This window comes from Dermacentor albipictus, chromosome 1 (genome assembly GCF_038994185.2).
Source record: "Dermacentor albipictus isolate Rhodes 1998 colony chromosome 1, USDA_Dalb.pri_finalv2, whole genome shotgun sequence".
Lineage (NCBI taxonomy): Eukaryota > Metazoa > Arthropoda > Arachnida > Ixodida > Ixodidae > Dermacentor > Dermacentor albipictus.
Window position 1 is genome coordinate 344,154,581 of NC_091821.1, and position 21,041 is coordinate 344,175,621.

The following is a 21,041-nucleotide window of genomic DNA, read 5'->3' on the forward strand; positions in this document are numbered from 1 at the left end:
CAATCAATTTTATTCTTGCAGTATTTGTTGCCATATCACTGTATGATATAGGATGGACTTTTTTTTATGACAAACGCTGTGTAAGACAAAGCCTCTGATATGTCAAACAGTTCAAGGGCCTCTGTTTTCGTTTGCCATACCTACAGTGCATTACAAGCTGAACTTCTTGTATGTATAGTGCTGTAGAGCGAAACAAAACAAGAAACAAGCCCAATCTGTCACCGTTTTTGCAAGACCAAAACATATTCATGATCTTTTAAAGTTAGCCCTAAGACAAAATTTTATTAAAAATCCTTGCTGGGGACAGTTAACCCTAAGTGAGTCTGTTGTGTTTCATTTATACCGAGACAAAAAATAAAACCGTAGTACGGAACATTTTTATTGTCAGTGTACACCCTTAATGCATCTTATCTCTCAGGGATGGGAGGTGGTGGATGCGGAAGATGGTGGGCCGCCATCATCTCAGGGGGCCGGAACCAGCAGCAGTCCAGAGTTTGCAGGCAGTGAAGCACCTCCATCACCGCTGCCACCTGGCTGGGAGGAGCGGGAAGATGCCTGTGGACGCATATATTACGTCAACCATGTGGCACGCACCACGCAGTGGGAGCGTCCTATTCAGGGGTGGGTACTCAGTGGCCATCCCTTTTCTTGAAGAGGCCCTGAAACACTTTTTATTGAAGTTGGGAAATGCATTTGAAGTTAAAATAGACTATTTCAGCAGCATAAAGTACTTCAATGCATTCAGCAGGAGCAGAGCTTTTGGCAATCAAAGACCACCTTTGATCCCCTTCGTGGTGCTCTTGCTCCTTCTTCATTGTCTTGCACTGTGATGGCGGTGTGCGGCGTGCCCACAAAATGTTGCCTAGTGAAGATTACCTTGGTGCGCAGTTAAAGTTTGATTTTCGAGCTTCACATAAGCGCCACTATTTCGAATTGTGGCACGTATGACATGCCAAATGCTAAACGCAGTTATAGCCTCTGACTCTGTGAGCCACAGTGAGCTCAGCGAGTGGGTGCTTATCACAGCACCCCATGGTGGTCGCACATATGTAACGTTTGGCATGTGCATGGCCGTGCTGGAGTGTCCATCTGCGCTCATGTGCTCCAGCCTGGGCGTGCTAAGTGGTGTGCACCAGCTTTGTCCTGCTCCAGCTTGACTGACGGAGCTACATCCGAATTGTGCATTTTGAAGCACTGTCAAAAGTTCAATACAAAGCGATGTCTGCCAAAACGTCTAGCCAGAAGCCGCCAGGAGCGAGCATGCACTGGCAAGTATGCGTGTGGTCTGACTTTAAGCTTCCCGTGGTTCGAGGCTATTTGAACGTTGAAAACTAATAGAGAAATGCGAGACCCAAGAGCTACAACACTGATAAGCAATGTGGCCAAAGTTGTATTCTTACATGGATGCCTGCGGCCGAGCATGAGCAGGCGATATGCGGTTCCTTCCAGAAGTATGTAATTCTTATAGATATACAAAATGCAGATTCAGTTATTGGTCACTATAGGTAATTTTGCATGCTCAGTATAGCTTAATTCAAGTGGTTTACTGAGACATTGCCTCCCCCATCTGCCCTCTTTTTTTTTTTTGATGGATTATGTCCACTGGTTGAGGAGGGGTGGGAGCAATAATCTTTAATATAGTAATTTACGAGTTACTAAAGTTGCTTGCCAGTCAGCTTAATAGGTGGAACTGCAAATGACGTAAATATGCGTTGGTGCATTTCCAAACGTGTGCGAATGCCTGAATTTTTTATGAAGCTTATGAATTTGGGCTCGCTTTATGATTTAAGGTGTGTTGCATTATGTTTTGCGATAAATAAATTCGGTTTGCAAAAAAAGTTCCACCCATGTCTTCAAACCTTCCATAGGAAGTTTTTTGATGGTAAAAGGACACCAGAAGGGTACTTGCTCCAAGCAAGTTTATATCGACAAGTTCCTGAATCAGGCAAGATTTTCAACAGGAATATTGCTGAAAGAGTTGCTAAACTAAAAAAACAATGTGTTGTTTGTCAGTCTGTGTGATTCCTAGTTTGTCGTTACCTGTGTGCTGCATCTAAAGCTAAATGATTTATTCCACCTGCTGCAATGGCTTAGCTGCTAAGGTGTTGCGCTTAAGCAGGATCAAATCCCAGCCACCACGGCCGCATTTAGATTGGGCTGAAATGCAAAAACGCCCATCTCCTGTGCATTGGGGACACGTTGAAGATCCCCTGGTGGTCAGAATTAATCTGGAGCCCCCCACTACAGCGTGCCTCATAATAAAATTGTAGTTTCGGCATGGTAAAACCCTAGAATTCAATTCATATTTATTCAATAGAAGGCATGTGCTCAGGGCAAAGAGAAAGAAAAGTAATATGCATACTGTTCACCTCCGCCTTACGAGTGTTGTGTGCTTGGGGCTTTTACAAATGTTTCTGTTCAAAAAATTGACAGTCATAATGTTGTCTGCGTTGTACCTGTGAAACAAGCCAGTGTAGTTAATAAAGTTACCATAGTTAGCAGCTGCATTACGATTTCTCTGGTTTACCTCCCTGTCTCTCCTCTACATTTACCCCTATGCGCTATGATGCCTTTAGGAAGAGCCATTATTGGCTGCTATTTTCGGGCGTAGCTTGAGTGGCATCTCACAGATGATTTGAACAATGATGTATAGCAGCTAACACAACATGAACTGATGTGCATGTGAATCCGAACCTGACAAAAACGAATTATTATGCATTAATGGCAGCAGCAAAACTAGCAATTCACTTATAATGTTTTTCACAATATGTAAGTAATGACACCAAGGCATCATTATTTCTCTTCCGTTTACTAACTACTATCGGTGACATTTATACTACACTTAGCTTCAGTGCTTAAACAGCGAGAGTTCCTTAAACGAGCAATCAAACACAGTACTAATGTATTCAGAATCATCTTGTTTCTCTTTGCTTTTCACCCATTTTTCACACTCTCCTTTTCTTCTTGTTTTGTAAAGCAGAGGATAAAGAAAAATTGCACTGCTACCTATTCTCTCCTGTTTGCTTTTAGCCTTTGTGAAGCATTACTGTAGCTGCTATCCCTCACAGTTGTTCAGAAACATTGGTTCGCACCATATTTATTGGCTGGTGTATGCGTTGCATGCACAGGAGTGATGGTATAGAAGAAGGCGCAGCTGCTCACCAGCGGAACCTAGACCTGGCGCAGGAGTTCCAGCGGAGGGTCCACATCAGCGTTGATGAGACAGCCGATCACTCTGCTACCCCTAATCACACAGAAGAGCCGCAGGTTGGTTTTCCACCCCTTCTTTTTCCCCTTAGAAGCAACTGCTCCAGAAGTGAAATGTGTCCACCTTCTGCTCTTTCTGTACTTCTGTAATGGTTATTAGCACTTTTGAAGAACAGTTGGCGACCCCCACAGCCAAAGAGGAGGAGGCTATTTTCTTGTAGGCCCTGGTACCTCCACCGTCAAGTCGTGTTAGCAGCAAATCATGCGCCATCTTGTACAGTTACGCAACCACCAGCGCTAAGCATGTACCACCAGGGGAAGTCAAATTCAGAGATGTGAGAACCACGAGGGGAAAACAACATCAGGGGATGCAAGAGAGTCCAGCGTACCAGGAGGGAAAGTCAAATTCCAAGGGATGTGAGAGCCATGAGGGGAAAAAAACATGCAAGAGAGTCCAGTGTCCTCACATTGACGAAGTGCTTTATTTGAAAAACGTGCTACTGATCGAACATGAAGTCATAAGTGAAAGGTGGTGATGGTGACTACTGTACCTGTGAAAGCAGTTAAGTCCACCCTTGGCACTTGCACTCTATTCTCCGACAGCTGATATTGCTGTGGCTCATGATAACTTATTGCACAGTGTGTCACCAACTATGCCCCGTAAAACATTTTATCTAGGTTTGCTATCCTAGAAAAAACATTGTGCATGAAGTACATAACACTAATGCCAGATTATCCTCTGTTATTCTTAATAGTACAGTCAATGTCCTATTTTTTGGAGAACCTAAAATCGCACTAGGCAAGTCCGAAATAACTCTGAAGGCCTGCCACTACACTTATTAGGCATATCAGTGTTTGTACTCTTGGCAGGAGACGGCAGGTGCGCACGTGTGTACAGTCAACGAACAATTTTTTGGACCCTCTAGGGAACGTAAAAACGTCCGAAAATTCAGGCAGTCTGAAAAAATGAATGCATGCAAAAAAACTCACCTTTTTTTCTTTTTTTTTTCTCGGATCTAGAGGTAAAGAGCGCAGTACCATGCTTCCGAAACCTTGCCAAAGCATCAGTGAAGTGGCTATAAAAAGAGGCATTCAAAAACTCTATGCAGCCGACTGCCGGTTTATTATGTACATGCGCTTCGTCAGGCAGCCGGTGTTATTGCTGCAGTGGCTTAAAGAACTTGTTGATTGTTGTTTGGATGGCGTTCCAGTTGCATACGATCATTTTTGCCTCGATCTGAGCAAGAGTCATGTCAGCATTGTACACCGATGAAAGAGCCAACAGCGCTCGCGTCAACTCGGCACTTGTAGGCGGCGCAGGCATTGGCTCCTCATTTTCAACATCGGAGTCTTCTGAATCCCCCACAACCTGACGGACTATTTCTTTGTCAGTCTGTTCTGCACAGACTGTCAACAACAAACCGACGGTACTGCTTTCCGCGCTTCGATGCCATTGGTGAGGACGACGAAGACAGAGTGGGGGCCATCGAAGGCAAGCAAAATCTTCAAGTTGCGAACAGTGGAGTTCGCTGACGAGTGTCAAAGCACCTCGGCCTAGCGTCGCAGAGCACACTTGACACAACAGCACAACCACACACCACACTAGCCAAGACATGGCCTGCGCCGCCTGTGCAAACAAACGAAATGGCGCCGCTCCGGAAACTCCGCCGGAGGCGGAAGTGCGGCTACAGTGTCGTGCGGCGATGAACACAGCCAGCGTGGCCAGACCAAATCGGTATGTGATGGCCAGATTCGGCTAGTTGTGGTTCAAAGCGGTGATATGCTTCGGCTGCAAGTCGATTTCCTTCGCAAGGGCGCTGCGCGAGGAGCCAAAGGACCTTCCGTCGCGTCAAAAAGTCCGGAAAATTGGATGGCGGGGGGTTCGTGCGTCCGAAACTTCAGATGTCCTTATACATTGATTCTATGGGGCTCGTGGCGGTGCCGCAAAGACATCCGAAATATCAGGCATGTCCGAAAATTTGGGCATCCGAAAATTCAGTCGTTGACTGTAATTAAGGAATACATACAATGTCCCGTGACTGTTGCCCCTTCCCACTATTGGTATGCTTCACCGCAGTACACTGCGTATGCTTCATTGCGCAGTCATTGCCATGTTGCGGCGAAGCTGACTTTTAGCAACCATCTGTGCAACACTTAATTCTTGCATACTTTTCGCACTTTGAAGCCATCAGCGAGGATCACAAAGGTGGAGTTGGCACTGTTGCTGACAGTAGCAAATTCTTTCAATGAAAACATGACACTGAACAGCAGGAAGCCTGGTAGCGAACATCGAAGTGGCTAGGCCTAGCTTTGCCAGGATGGTGGCTACAGCTGCAAGATAATCAAAGTGGCAATGGTAATGGCTTCGATTAATATCGTTTCTGACCTGTGTTCACGGAAAAAAAGTCCGGCAAATTGGATAGCAAGGGTTTCGATGTCTGAAATTTCAGACTATCGTATACATTGGCTCTACGGGGGGCTTGGCAGTGTCGCGAAGGCACCCGAATTATTGGGGTTGCCCAAAAAATCTGGCATTTGAAAGATCGGTCGTTCATTTTACTACTATGAATCTTTATAGAATAAACATATTGGTGGAAATGAGCATGTCAAATCTCACCCGTAGTAGTAAAAGATGGAGCAAGAATAAAAATGTGATAGTCTAATAAAGGTACACAAAGAATAAGAACGCTTATTGGAGTGATACAAAAAGCTTAGAATAGTGACAAAATGGACAAAGGAAGAACATCACCTACAAATGTGGGTGCAGCCCTACATTAGGCCAAAAAGCGGTGCTCCAAAGCAGCCCAGACAATGTAATGCAATTATATTAGATCGTACGCACACACCACCACACAGTGTTCCAGACAAGTTTCAAAGAAAGCATGGTTGGCTGATGCTGTCACTTTGGATGTTTTGCTGCAGGCGGCGCCACCACCTGTGCAGAGGGGCAGCGTTGTGGAGACTATCGCACAGCAGAATGGAACTCTGCCTCCTGGCACAAACTCACAGCGCCGGTTTACGTTGGTATGTTACCTGTGTTGTTTTATGTTGGCATTTAGTATTCTAGCACCACTTCTTGTGTAAAATTACGAACATTTTACCTGTGTGCTGTATAAAGGTACAGCCACTTTTCATTAATGCGACCCTGACGGGACTGACGATCGAATTAAACAAATGGCAGAAAAAATGGCAAAGCACGCTGTTGACGAGGGCCCTCCTGTCTTTTGCATGTCAGTTTCTTGTGCTGTGGACTTGTGATGTAGATAAGTGCCTAAAGGAACATTAAAGGCAAACATTTAATTCATCTGGAAAAATAATTTAACTGCTCTCGGTTTAAGTGATACTTTTGACTGTTTGCAACGCTAGTTAGCTCCCACTTTAGCTTGACCTAATATTTATCGTTAGTGTACCATTGAAGGTTTAAAGGGATACTAAAGGCAAATATTAAGTCAAGCTATAGTGATAGATTAATGATCGAGTACCTTTAAGGAGTCAATATTATCGCTAACAGAGCCTTAATAATCAAGAAATTGAGGTAAATGCAAGACATGATTAGAGACTCCCTCGGGACATTCAAGTACCCTCTCGATGACGAAAGCACTCCTCAGTTAAATTCTGTCACCAGTTCTGAACCACTCGTCACGAAAAACATTCTTGTATTGTACTACAGGACGAAAGAAAATGCTACTTGTCTAATTCTATTTCATTTTTAGAAAAAAAGAACTCATTGAAATTACCCTTGACGTCATTCTCACTCGACGCCGTGCCGCCCATGCTTTCGTGTTTCAGTAGTTTCATTATCTCATGGTGCTGCTCTGGTTTTGCTGGCTTACGAAACTCACACAAACTGCGAGTAGCAGAGAGTTCAACTTCCACATGATGTCGTGAGATGCCTGAACGGTCTACACCACTTGACCAAAAAGCAACTGCAGTGGCGAATCCACCACTCTGTTTTGGCTCTGTACTGCCGTCTGTCGGGCACCATTTTACTCACCGATGGCAGCAAAGGGTGGTGATGGCGCATGCAATGTCACCACTTCCTCGGTTGAATGGTGGAAGATTTGAATTTTGTAATATGGTATTCGGACTCTTCAGATGCAATTTTCTAATTTCTCATAAATTAAGTCATTTCTTGTCATGAAACAAGCTTTGCGAGGTTTCTGGAATGGTATTTAAACAGTCCATGTCAACTTAGTATTTGCCTTTAGTGTCCCTTTACAGTTGCTTCTCAAACTTTGCAAACTGTGAATCGATGGACAGCTCTTCGTTTCATAACTACTAAGTCCAGACATCAGTCTACTGTGAAAGGTGAAGTACGACATCTGTCATGCAACGTCTGCCTGCAGCCCATGGAGGCCAACGTGCGGCCCCAGCTTACGTCAGCGCCTCAGCCGAGTCCCGAGGGTTTGCCAGCTGGCTGGTCCCTGCAGGTGGCTCCCAATGGGCGCTTGTTCTTCATCGACCACAACACCAAGACCACCACCTGGGTGAGTTTAGACAGATGAGCATAGCGAAACCTGAAACCTATTGCAGTGCTTTAAAGAAAAAAGAAGTACCGTAGAAAAAGAAAGAAAAGGCAACAGGACAGGAAAGACACTGATATTCAGGAAGGTTCATTGCATTGAATACAGTTGTACATGCAATAAAACAAAAGGGGGGACATGGCTTTTACATAGCAAGAAATGGCAAAAGAGATTTTTTTTTTATTCACATTTTCATTTTTTATAACCATTTTCCTACCTGATTCTGAAGTGTTATCACCAAAAACCACATGGAAGTGCTCTAAAGAATTTGTTGCAGCAGCCAAGGGGGCAAAAAATTTTGTGGTAATCACTAGGGTTGAGGATTGGGCGAGTTGGTATCGCATTCTAAAACTGGTACAGCGCAACATAGAAAGGAAGCGCTTGTGGTGTCTTCTTGTCTCGTCTCCTGTCTACATTTTGCGCTGTTAACACCAGGATGGAAAACCAACAAGCCCAAGCTGCTATTCTGTGGAAAGGAAGAAACAAGCCGAGGTAGCCAGAATGCTGTTCTTTCATCTGGCCGGCTCGGCTTGTGCCTTCGTTTCTGTGTTGCTCAGTGCCAGTTTTACAATGCGGTAATCTTGAAATAAGAGCATTTTTCAAGCCACAAGACCTCTGAAATGGCGCAGCCGCGCACTGCCATACCGTTCTTGTCGGAAAGCACATTTCTCCATATTCAAGTATACCGCTTCAGATATCTCATCCATACAAAAACAAGTGCACAAGAAGCAAATATTCTGGAGTCTCCGATTGACCGCGCCTGCCACGTTACGCCAACACGGTTCGTCATTGGTCTGGCACTCGCTCTGCTCGTCGGGAATCATCTGCTCTTTGCACCTCGCGAGCTCTCGACATCTCGACCACTGTGATCTTGACAAGGCTGTTTCCTTTCCTTCTCACGTCATCTTTTCCCTCTCCTGCCCTCTCCCCCTGAATGAGAACTGCAAGAGTGGCAAAACTCGTTTCGCAACTGCGTCAGTTCTACCATTCTCTGCCTCCTCTCCCTCTTCCTCTCTACAGTCCTATCTATGTCCCCTCTGGACTTGCAGTTAGTAAAAAGGTAAGCGCTCCAGTTTCTGCACTGCGTTTAAGGGGGGTCATGATAATTACAGCTGTCAAGAGGATAATGTGGCAACACTCAGGGAGCTCCAGACGGCATTGTGCACATGCCACAACGCAATGGAAAGGTCCAAATGCGTTTCTCATAACGCCTATCCTTTCTGCCATGCTCCTGCCATGCATATACATGCTCTGAACCACCCCTTGATGCGGCATGCAAGGAAACAGCAGCACAAAAGTCGAAGGAAGAGGTAAAGAAAGCTTTGCTTTAAAAGAAAATGTCAAACTTTTCTCTCAGAATTGTTCGCTATCTTTGAAAGCCACCACAGGCACTCTTTCTTTCACTGCTGTGACATGACTGGCAAGGTTAGTCATAGTGTGTAACGTGCAAAGTTGGCTCGCGATCCCAAAGGGCATTTCATACGGATATGCATGTTGGGAGTGTGCTAATCAAGTTGTGTAGCTTTTTGCTAGTGCATAAAGAAATGTCGGAAATTCCAGAGGGACAGCCAAACAATTCAGGATGCCCATGAACCCTCGGACTCGGCGATCGAGCACATCATGCATGGACTCCTCGTATCTGCAACTAGGCCTGTCGCACATCAGCCGCTTGGATTTGGCAATTGAGCACATTGTGTGCGGACTCCTCGTATCCGCAGCTAAGCATTATCGTGATCGAGCAAATCCTGCATGGACTCCTCGTATCTGCGGCTGACCATTTCGCACGTCGGCCCCCTCGGATTCGGCGATCGAGCACATTGTGTGCGGACTCCTTGTATCTGTGGCTAAGCATTTCGTATGTCGGCCTCTTGGACTTGGCGATCGAGCCCATCCTGCGCGACTCCTCGAACCCTTGGTTAAGCATTTTGCAAATTGGCACCTCAGGCTCCGTGACCAAGCACATCGCACATTAGTCAGCCTTCTGGTTTTTTTTTTCTTGGTCACATTTTTTGAGCTACAATGCAGGTCAAGTCTTTCTTGCTATTTTGGCTTATTTCAATTCGTTTACACCCAACGTGTGTGTCTGATGTGAAAGTGCCAAGAAAAATGAAATGTGCATGTTAGTGGGGGCAATAAGTGTGACCAATATTGTCACATTTAGCTACACTCACAATATTCAACAAACCTTCAATATCAGACTGCAATGCATTCCCTAAGCTCTCTAGGCCCTTACAAGGTTTGAAGGAGGAAAAATTTATACAATACAATGTTCTCAGAATATAGTAGCTAGTGCAAACATTAGGCTGCAAAAACACTGTAAACCCCCAATTAAATGCTGGCTTGCAAGGCATGAATGTTTCAGCTACATTGCTACCTGTGTACCAGTGCCTTTCTAATGTGCACCTAGCTCCTCAGCCGTTGCCTAGGAAACAAAATTAAATATGCTGCTGAAAGGCTTCATTTAGCCATCTGTTCATTGCTACAAAAAGGCAAAAAATGCACCATTGAATGCGACAGAGACATGTGGGTGATGCTGAGGGGTAAACCTCCCTGCTCCACTAGAGACAGCTGTCGCCAATGCAGTATGCAAATACAATTCTGGGACCCACTGTGGTTTAGTGCGGTATTATGCAACATTGGTCTGCAACCTGGCCAACATGCTCTTCACAGAGCAGTGGAGAAGGTCGTTTGGGGGGGGGGGGAAGAAAGGCAAGCAAAGCCCTTTAAACTTCAGGCAAAACACTCCAGAAGCCCCACATTTGATAGGACATTAATGACAACAGCTCCGGTGCCTTTTGATAACTGAAAATCTGGGGTACAACTTTGAAAGCCATTATCTCAAAACTGTACTTCTTGCCTCCTGTTCAACTTGCCTTGCTGGTAGCTGCTAGGTCTATATTTCAATTCCGTCTTCTTGCTATGTTTTTTGAAGTGTAGTTCAGGGTGTGACACTTATGATATTCTTCCTTTTCTGGTGTGACTTTCCGAATGAATGATTCAACTAGTTCACAGTATAGATGCCTGGTGCACAGTCACCTTAAAAAACTTGAGAACAAAAAAGATCACGTGCATAAACAAATATTTAAAAATGTAACGCCCTCAAACACTCATTTTGGAATGCACAGTGCTTTGAATGAGACTTCTATCCCATCTTGTAAGTTGCTCAGGCTAGGGACATGCCGAAAAGGAAAAAAAAACTTGTAAATGAGGAAATAGTTGAGATATAACTGAAGATTTCTATAGTAACGTCACAGAAACATTACCACTACCTTTGCCAATTTTTATCAAAATCCATAAAGAAATAAAGTTGATATGGAAGCCATGTCCCCGCTTAAGCATGGTTTTCAATATAGCCGCGTGTCATAGTTAAAAACACCATTTAGAATAAATTATATAATAAATGAAGGAATTCATTGCAATTGCAATAACATTTTCGATCATCATGAGCCAGGACAAGAGAACATTGCATCCGACGTGAGCAGGGAAAAAATGACAGATTCCATTGCAGATGGTACAAGAATAGACAGCGAGCATTTGGAATGCATTATTGCAGCGCTTATTTGTTGCTTATGGACCGCTCTGAGACTCCACTCACTTTTGATCACTAATGTTGAATTCCAATGGCGGAGTCGGAGCAAGTTTTTCTGCTCGTTTCGAAGCAAGTTTGTTCCAATGACAGAGTGAGGGCGGGAGTAACGTGTTCCAATGAGAGAGTCGGAGTGGATTCAGAGCGGGAGTCACTCCGTGGAGCAGAAAAAGGTGCTCTGCCAAAATCGGCGGAGTGGACTGGAACTCTGCGTGACGTATTTCCTTTACCACATTTGTCTGCTGGGAGGCGCCACCGGTCACGACTCGCGAGGAAGCAAAAGCTGCTGCACGCTTGCCGAGATATCCATTCCGCACTTTTGAAACAACAGGTGAACGGCGCTGAAGAGACAAGTGACTGGTGCGGTGGTGCTGGGAGCAAACAGCGGAAGGAAATGACAACACGCGAGGCATCCTGGGTAACTCGGAGATAGAAGTTCCGCTTCCGCCGTGCTCCGGCGGCGCAGGTTGTGTTCCACTCACGATTTGGAGGCGTTGCTCTACGCCAGAGTCGAGTGCTCGCTCACGGAGTCCGTCGGCTGCTCCGACTCCGCCATTGGAATTCAACATAAGACAATATAGTCAGTTTTGTATATTCAAGAGTGCGCCTGTGAAAGATGCAAGCGATGCGCAGTCAGCTTGGCTGTAAACGACCAAGTAGTTAAATGGACACACTATCATGCTCCATTTGATTTATTCATCAGCGGAGCAAGGGCAATGTACCACCTTTACACATGCTGTACGAAAGTTTACACCTTTAGAACGTCTATACGGTGTTTGTACCACAATGGCAAACATCTCGCCTTCCTAAATGGCGAGAAGTGGCATCATCGAGGTACTCCACATATAAGCACCTTGGTCTTCTCACCTGGCCATACCATCATTGATGCTCTATTCCGTCCAATACAATCAGAACAAATGATGGCGACTGCACAATAACGGTGGCAGCACAGACATATGCAGGCATAAACAACTGCACGGCCATTGCACATGAACTGCTTGAGATTGAGAGCATTACATTAGCTTCATTTACAGTATACATAGCACACTTTATTAGCTTATAACATTTCCAATCATGAAAAGTGTGGTTTAATATAACTACCGAATCGGAATCTGCTTTCAATATTAGTTTATGTATCTTTTAGGCACTGCTACCAAGACTACACGCTTCAATGCAGCAAAGTGAGTTGGCCGAGCACACTCACTGCTGAGTGTGTTCTGCAGCAAGTGTGATAGCCTGTGAATGACACTAATGGCGAAGCGCACTCAATCAAAGGGACACTAAATTTACCTATGTGAGAGGGGATTTACGCAAACACTGTGTTCAGGGTTTCTCCCTCACCTATTTTTCCTTGGTTACATTTAACACATGATCGAAATAAGTCACACCAGTGGCGGTAAATGTGCATTTGGAGGGCTTCATTCAAAGGTAAGTGTATTGAAAAAAAACGTTGTTTGTTTGATTTTGTTCAAAAGACAAATGTGTGAGCTGAATACAGGAGAACAGTTCACTTCAAGAAGCAGTAAGGAGAATGGACTAGGAATATAGTGGTAGCATGTTGTGGGGACGCTCAACACCATGCGTTGGCGGGCTAGTTGGTGCAAATTCATAATTACGCCTTGTCCTGTCTTTCTTGTGTCCGTTGTTTTGCGCTAAACAAGGTATTTATGGGGACACTCAACTTTTATGCATCCTGTGATGTTGTTTTCCCCACATGGCTCTCACATCTTCTGTAATCCAGCCTGCCTGTATAGCTAGGCACTTCCCGTGGTCTATATAGTTGCAGATTAGTACAAGAGAGCGCACGAGTGTTCCACTGCTAATGTCGCCTAATGCCGGGGTTATTTGAACGCAAAAGGGTTCCTCTCTGTTTCTCTTCGGCTTGGGATCGGCCAGCTGCGTGGACGTTTAGTGTGCTCGCAGGCCATTTCCAGGACCATCCTGGGAAAGGCTTAGGAGCAGGACACTGGAATGGATGAGCATGATTGTTTGAATGTGCCACTGCTCGCATGACCATATACACGAACAATTAGGTGTTGATGTCCTGCATGAGAGTGAACATATTCACTCGTTATTCAGTCGCAGTGAGACGGACTACTTCAATTTGTCGTACGCACATAGGCATGTTCTACGGGTAATAATTTGACGGGCTGGATTGGTGTATAAAAAGCGCAATAAATGCCCTTGTGATTGTCTGCACTGCTGTGTTGTCATTCCTTTGTCCCATGGGCACGTTTGAGACCCTGCAATGTTCAGTAGGTCTTTTTTTTCCTTCTTTTTTTCCTTGCTTTTTACGTTAGGTGGATCCCAGGACTGGAAAACCAAGCGACTTACCCCGGCATGGCAGCCTTCCTGGAAGCCAGCAAAACACCATGGATGACTTGGGACCGCTCCCTGTAAGTGGTTGTGGCACACGCGCATGTTTCCACAGGAAAGGTTGTTCTCTGGAACATTAGGGGAGAAAATGTGTATCATCCAAAGAAAACGAGGCATATTTGCAGCAATGTAATAACGACTTGCGCAATCTTGTTTAGTCTGTTTTCTTATTGGTTTACAGTTCTTACATTTTGGAAATGCCTGAATCTGTTTCTTTTTGCATTCTTTCAAGCAGTAAGTATAGCTTTGCCTCGCTGTGATACGCTTTAAATTCACTAAATGTTTAAGAGAAGTTGACCTTTAATTTGTAGTCGCAGATATACTGTGCAAGTTATTATCAATTATGCGTGCATTCACATAGGTTCCCCAGCTTAATAATAGTTGAGTGCCTATCATAATATTGTCGACAGAATGCACATAGACATTTTTACTATGAACCTTTGTACCTTGCAAAACACATATAAGCCAATTTTTAGGAGTTGCTATGTGGAATGCCAATGCAATCTTGTGAGCATTTCGAAAACGCTGTATTTTAGCTGATCTTAATTCTCCCAACTTCAATTCTGTGCATGCAAGACATGCCCTAAGCTAATTAATTTAAAGTGTTAATTACATTTCGTCAATTCACTAATTGATTTGTCATGCCAGTAACAGATGCCTGCTTAAGTAATCCAGCCCAAATGGTGTAATTGCTTTATCTGGCACAGGCAGTATTTGTAGATATCTAGCTGTTAAGCCAGAAAAAAAGCAAGTTGTAAGCGCACTGCCATTTTCAAATGCAGGATGGCTGGGAAGAGCGCATTCACACAGATGGCCGAATTTTCTTCATTGATCACAGTAAGTGCCGTCCATCTTTGCTGTTGTCTTCTGATGTGCTCAGATCCTCAAGCCAGGCACTGTTTGTACACTTAGCTATACAGTCAACTTCCATTAATTCGATCCTGATGGGAGTGATGAAACAGATTGAATTATACCGTGGGCCGAACTCAACAAAACGCAGAAAAAGACTGGCAAAACACACAGCTCATTCATTTGGCAGTATTTTCCTTGATTCTAGCACGCTATCGTATCAAACGTGTGCCCGCTTTCTATGTGTCCAAAGCAGGAAACTAACATGGAAATGACACTAAAGCTCCCAAACAAGTAGAAATACAACGCGCACCTGATTTTCGAGCAAGAAAAATTGGCAAGGTACTAATATGTGTTGCACAATGCCGGCTGGTTTCCTCAAGTTTGCTTTGCCACATGCTTTTTAAGTCAGCTAGGGCGCAAGACATCCATTTTAAGTGGGAGACAAATGGTGTGATTTTGCGTGCGATCCGTCGTACGGCATGCCGGAGTCCAACTTGCCGCATTCTACAATTTGGAATACAGGATACGAGCAAGCTTCGCTGTGCAAAGCTCCGCACAGAATCGGCGCAGAATACTTTGTAACATCGCAAAAAAGTGAAAACAAATGCCTTTGCACAGCTCTTTCATTTCATACAAACGATGCCAATAGAAACACGTATATGAGAGTAGTAAATCTTCTGCAAGGTTGTCCACATTGCTGGCTTCGTTGACAGCTGCCGATGGCTATTCTGGAAGGCCTAGTTTGCTAGGCCTAGTTTAGGGTGGCGCTTGCAACATGACTGCATGCAGCTCATAATAAAGCGCCTAATAATAATAATATTCATAACGTGTACATGATTATGTTACACTTAAATTACAATACATTTGATTTTATCGATGCTAGCAGTAGCGAACGAGCAAAAGCGGGCGATTGCCGTGAGGCAGTAGGTGTGGCTTGCTGGCCTTCAGATACAGGGCTGACACCCCTTGCAATTCATCCACGGCTCATAATAAAGCACCTATAGTCGTCAACACAATCAATGTCTGCACACTTATGTCGCTCTTAGGTGAAAATACAATTATTTTTCTCAGATCTTTTGGTAGTGATAAAAAAACTGCCAGCTTGGCGAGCTGCTTCACATAAAGTGTAGTTGCGGTAGCTGTGCTGACCGCTTGTGCACGTCGAAATCATGTGAACACTTTACTATGTTTGTGCAACGATGTATAACAGGCACGCTTTTAAGGTCACTTTATGCTGTTAATTATTTTTTGTGTTAGTTTGTTTGTTTTTCTGTCGGAAACAAATACTAACTGAGTTGTGCTGCTATCAGTGACGAAAGAGACAAACGTCTTGACCGGGAAGGGAAAGAGAGCACTGGGGTGATCAGAGCGGCGAGGGAATTTACTTGCAGGCCTCGTCCTGCTGGGTCTGCCACATGGCCATGATGTATCCACTACTGGAGCAGTCATTGGCTGCGGCCGCCCGACTAATGCGATAGCCATGCAACTTAGTGCGACTACATCCAGCGAGTTGGTCGTGCATGCAGCGTGCGATCTGACACTGCACGCTGTCGGAACCTGTTGGGAGTCTTTCAGGCGTGGCTGTTGGTGTGAATAGTTTAGGTGGGTTGCGTGCAAAACCACACCATGTTTCTCGCGCTTTGGGTAGTAAAGCATACAAACGCCACAAAGGTGATTTGGTATCCTGTCAGGCTGCACGGTGCAGGCAATTTTCAGCCAAATGTTTTTGAAAAAAGAAAAGGTGCTTGTTAGAATCTGGTAAATGCCGTAATCAGACTGGTGAGCTATGTTGATTGCTTGAAAACCTTCCTAAGGCAAGCCGAAAATAGGCGTGTTTAATGGGAGATGAAGTGTCTTCAACGCATTCACTGTTCCCTAAGCTCCGCCAAGACAGACACTGCCATTAATGGGGTCACTGTTGGGGTCACCATAGAGGTCAGGCATGTGTCTGCTGACTGGTCAAGTCTGAATTATCTCGCAAAGGCCAATTCAAGGATTGAAATAATGAAGTTTGGGCCAATAGAAAGGCACGAGTGCAGGCCAGGAACTTCGGCCGGGATCAAATTAACCGATGTCAAATTAAGGAAAGTCTACTGGTAGCTAGAAATTGAAATAATGTGAAGAGACAGACACTGTTCAGGAACTTTCATGAGTTGTAACATGGCACCCTGATGCAACCTCACATTTTACATATCACTGGGGCGCTTTAGAAACAGCAGACCAATAGAACACTATTGGTGCTATGTGCAGAAGTGTTCAGATCGCCAGTTTTAGAGCCACTAGAACAATGTCTTGAGCATGCCAAGCTTTCCGTAAGTGCGCAAACTGCTTGCATTCATTGCGTACTTCTACACCTGTCATCTTTAGCAGAGGCTTTGCAACGTGTTGCACTGCTCTCCATACTAGTACTTCTGAAAAAACTAGAGGTGTGCAGATAATGAAATTAGTGTTAATCAGGTTGTGTTAAGCAAAATAAGAAAAAAATATATATATCTGAAAGACATGCTGTACTGAAATAAGCAGAGAGAGAGAGCTTATATGGGAGCCTAAACGTTATATGAGCTACATTTTACTTATTGCTTTTTTTTCCTACTTGTTCTGGCTCTATTAATAATAATAATAATAATAATAATAATAATAATAATAATAATAATAATAATAATAATAATAATAATAATAATAATAATAATAATGACAACAGTTATTATTATTATTATTATTATTATTATTATTATTATTATTATTATTATTATTATTATTATTATTATTATTACAATATCAATATACACAAGGGATCCCGCCAAAGCTGAGCAAGGGCTTGAGGGGCATTAACTGGCAGCTGGTGACATCAGAACATACTCAAGGAAAGTAGAATAATGATAGGTTTAAATACTGTTATAACCCACACATAATACATTAATTTTTTCCAATTGTTAGCTTCCGAAATATTCGTTTCATTATTGCTGCATAGTTGCCATCATTCTCATAAGGTCTATTTGATTCAGCCAAGTTTCTCTGCACCTTCTGCGCATAGGCCTTTGATTCCCCGAGGTGCAGCGGTGCACCCTGCACCCCCGTGTTCGATCTAATGGGGTCCAAGGCAAGGTGCCGCCATGGTGCAGTGCATCCTTGAACCTTGCAATGAGTGGGTGCAGCTTGGCACACCATAACTGGCATTCTCTGCACTTTTTCATTTGTGGTGCCGTGCACCTTTTTCTGAATCGAATAAACCTGTAGTCTTCTAGCGGACAGGAGGTGCCATCTAGAGACGGCGGGGGTTTGGCCGCCATAACATGCTGACATAGCGTTCTGGAGACCTTGTGTGTCACATTTTTATGAAGTGTGGTACGTATTTCAAACGCGCTCTACGGTACAGAAGATGACTATCTAGGGGAAGGGTTCTCAGACAAGGAACTGTCCAAAGGCAGCGCAACCGAAGACAGGCATTTGAAGCTCGAAGTTGATGTAAAGGGATGTTTTTGCTGAGTTTGCCTCACACATATTATACGCGTGGATGAAACTTTTTCATTTATCGCTACACTTAAATTTCTCCTTGTGTTTTATTTCAGTCCGTATTATATGTGGCTTTTTACGGTACAGTAAATGTCGGAAAAGTTCATTTTTCACAGCTTTGCGGCCATTCAAGGAGAAAATCTTCGGGCATGTTATTAAAGAGGAGTGAAATGTAAAATTTGTGATTGCCCTTCCCGCACTGGTTGTGTGTATGAGGAACAACAAAACACTGAGGTAGATGCAGCTTTGGTCAGGTCTCTAAGCAAGGCAAAACTCTTTTGCTTGGGTGTACTTTGACATAATTGTTTCCTTGAAGGGGCTCTGAACCACTTTTTATCGATGAGGAGAAATGCTTTTGAAATTAAAGTAGTCTATTGCAGAAATACTTTGCCATAAAAAGTACTTCCATGCATTCAGCAGAAGTGAGTTATTGTCAACCAAGCACCCTCTTCTCTGTGCCCCCGTTCCTTCTGCAATGTCTTGCACTACAAAGGCTAGGCTGAGTGGGACGCGCCTACTGTGCTCCATCTTCTAAATGTCACCATGGCATGCAGTGCAAATTTGCTTTTGGATGTTAACTAGACACCACTACTTCCGATTTTGGCGCTTATGACACACCAGCCGTAGTCAAATGTAAGCCAAAGGTGGTTGTCCTCAGTGAGGCACAGTGTGCTTGGCCACTAGACTCATGGTGGCTCGTCGCAGTGGCCATGGTATCTGTGCTACGTAGAAGACCGCAGCTACATGCAACTGCAGTGCATATGCCCAGCATCTGCTTTGTGCACAACAGGGCTTAAGTGTGCGCTTGCACTTGTATGTTACAGCCTGACCACGCTACGTGGTGCAGACCACGCTACGTGGTGCAGCTTTGTCCTTCACCAGCTTGAACGGTGGATAGTAGCCACATCAAGCTTGTGCATTTTTGAAGCACTATCTATATGTCTGCAAAAGCATCTAACCAGGAGCGGCCAGAAGTAAGCACACGCTGGCAAGCATGCATGTGGTCTAACCTTAAGTTTCGCGTGGTTCGAGGCTAGTTGAGCGTTCAAAACTAGTTGAAATTAGCGAGACCCGTCGACTACAACAGCGATAAGCAGGGTGGCGAAAGTTTGATTCCCATGCAGCCGACCGCAGCCGAGGGTACGTGAGCAGATGATAGTTGGCTTCATCTGAAAGTATGTTATTATTATAGAAACTCGAAAGCAAATTTTCTCTTCAGCCCATTTATTGAACTTCCTGAATAAATATACGCAGTAGCAGTAGGAATAGGCGCACTGATCCAAACACCTTTTTTGATTGACATCAGCTATTGGCCAATAGCAGCCATTGATGGTAGTCCATTTTATTACGAAATAAAGCGTACGGAAGGGAATGAGGAGTAGGCAGGCTTCTGTTGAAAAGAGAGCATTTGAGAGAAAGGTGACTTTGCACTCCGCTTGCGAGCTTTGCGCACCACATACTACAGCAATACTTGGCTGAGATGTTAACAGCAGCGTATGCTATCTGGAGACTATGTTTTTTCACCAAGCCCGAGGGGTGGTTCAGAATAAAGTTAGGCATCTTCAGGTATGAAAATACACCCTGGTCATAATTCTTGTGTAAGCCATAGGACAAATTTTAACATTAGCAAGAGATACCAAACTGCAGCCCACTGTATGTCAATGTGCTATCAGTCTTTGTATTTGTAGCAGACGCAGTGACTTGATAGAGTACAATAGACAAGCCATTTTTCTCATTTCAGAGCAAACATGTTACATATGAGTGTTACAGAATGTACCAGCATAAAAAAATGCCCATGTGCTTGACGGGCAATAAAGGTTAAATATGTAAACAGGCACAATTGCTTCAACTAGGCATGTGTAGAATAAATGTAAACATTGGTACAAATCTGTTTAAAGGATTATGAAAACATACCAGCTTTGCCTTACAGCCATTTACATTAATCAAGTTATTGTGAAACCAATTTATAACTTCTGAATCTTATTGTAAGTTAGCCATAGCACCTTCATAGAATACCAGATATAAGCATGGAATGTAATGTCAGGATTATGCAGGAATTGTGTGCATCAGGCCAATAGTCATTTTGATCTTGTTGTAGTAACTCTGTGTCAGTAACTCTATACGCTGATAGAAGCTTCACCACCTAATTTTGACAAATAAACTGACAGTCTTCCTTCTGTTTGCTTGTGTAGCTGCAAGGATAACACAGTGGGAAGACCCTCGCTTCAACAATCCCAACGTTGCTGGTCCCGTAAGTACTGCATGAAACTGCTGTTTGATGATAATTCAGCCAGTTGTTTAAAACTGTAGGTGATATGAAATGTACCTTCCAGTAACAATGTATTTGGATTAATGCTCGCTCTTTATGCAACATATGAATTTACAAGCTTTAACCGACTCTCTTCTTTTTATGTGTGGCCTTCCATACTGATCCATTGAATGTTCTTGCGTGCAAAATTAAATGTGTTTGTGCAGTTTGCAAAAACATTGCTTAATTTTCTATTGCTTCAAATGGCCAGTTTATGAAGCATTTAATATGAGGCATGTACTATTGTTGAAGGGACTCTAAAGAGGAATCTTAAACTGGATGAGCAAATTACAGGTCTGTTAGCCTTAACATGAATGAACTTTTGATAAGACATAAAAGATATAGTAGAAACAAAAGAAAGATCTGAAATTTCTGCAGAAATGCTTCATGGTGTCAGGAGATTTGGACAATGTTTGCTTAGCACGAGTCACTGGTTTATCGTTAAATAAGGGTTACATTGCATTCTAAAAGAACTAATGACACGACCTAGTGAGTTTTGATAACCTTTTTTGAACAAACGTAACCTTGACATGCTAAAGTACTCCTAAATTCATTTGATCAATCACACTCTTATCAAAGCCATTGTTTGAGTGTGAGAATCATCAAAGAAAACATTGCTCTTCATTTTCTCCACTGATAACCCACTTTCTTATGCCAAATAAATGCATATCAAGTC

The 21,041-nt window shown here is 43.7% G+C and overlaps 1 protein-coding gene across 4 annotated transcripts in view; it reads left to right on the forward strand.

The window, feature by feature from the left end:
* Nedd4 (E3 ubiquitin-protein ligase Nedd4) overlaps positions 1 to 21,041 on the forward strand; it is a 46,868-nt gene that overhangs the window by 14,296 nt on the left and 11,531 nt on the right. For all 4 annotated transcript variants that reach the window (XM_065442465.2, XM_065442530.1, XM_065442613.1 and 1 more), the window contains exons 8-14: positions 419 to 621; positions 3,129 to 3,267; positions 6,130 to 6,231; positions 7,554 to 7,694; positions 13,617 to 13,712; positions 14,475 to 14,529; positions 20,250 to 20,308. In XM_065442465.2, the coding sequence (XP_065298537.1) occupies positions 419 to 621; positions 3,129 to 3,267; positions 6,130 to 6,231; positions 7,554 to 7,694; positions 13,617 to 13,712; positions 14,475 to 14,529; positions 20,250 to 20,308 (795 nt within the window). The remainder of the gene's footprint in view (positions 1 to 418; positions 622 to 3,128; positions 3,268 to 6,129; positions 6,232 to 7,553; positions 7,695 to 13,616; positions 13,713 to 14,474; positions 14,530 to 20,249; positions 20,309 to 21,041) is intronic.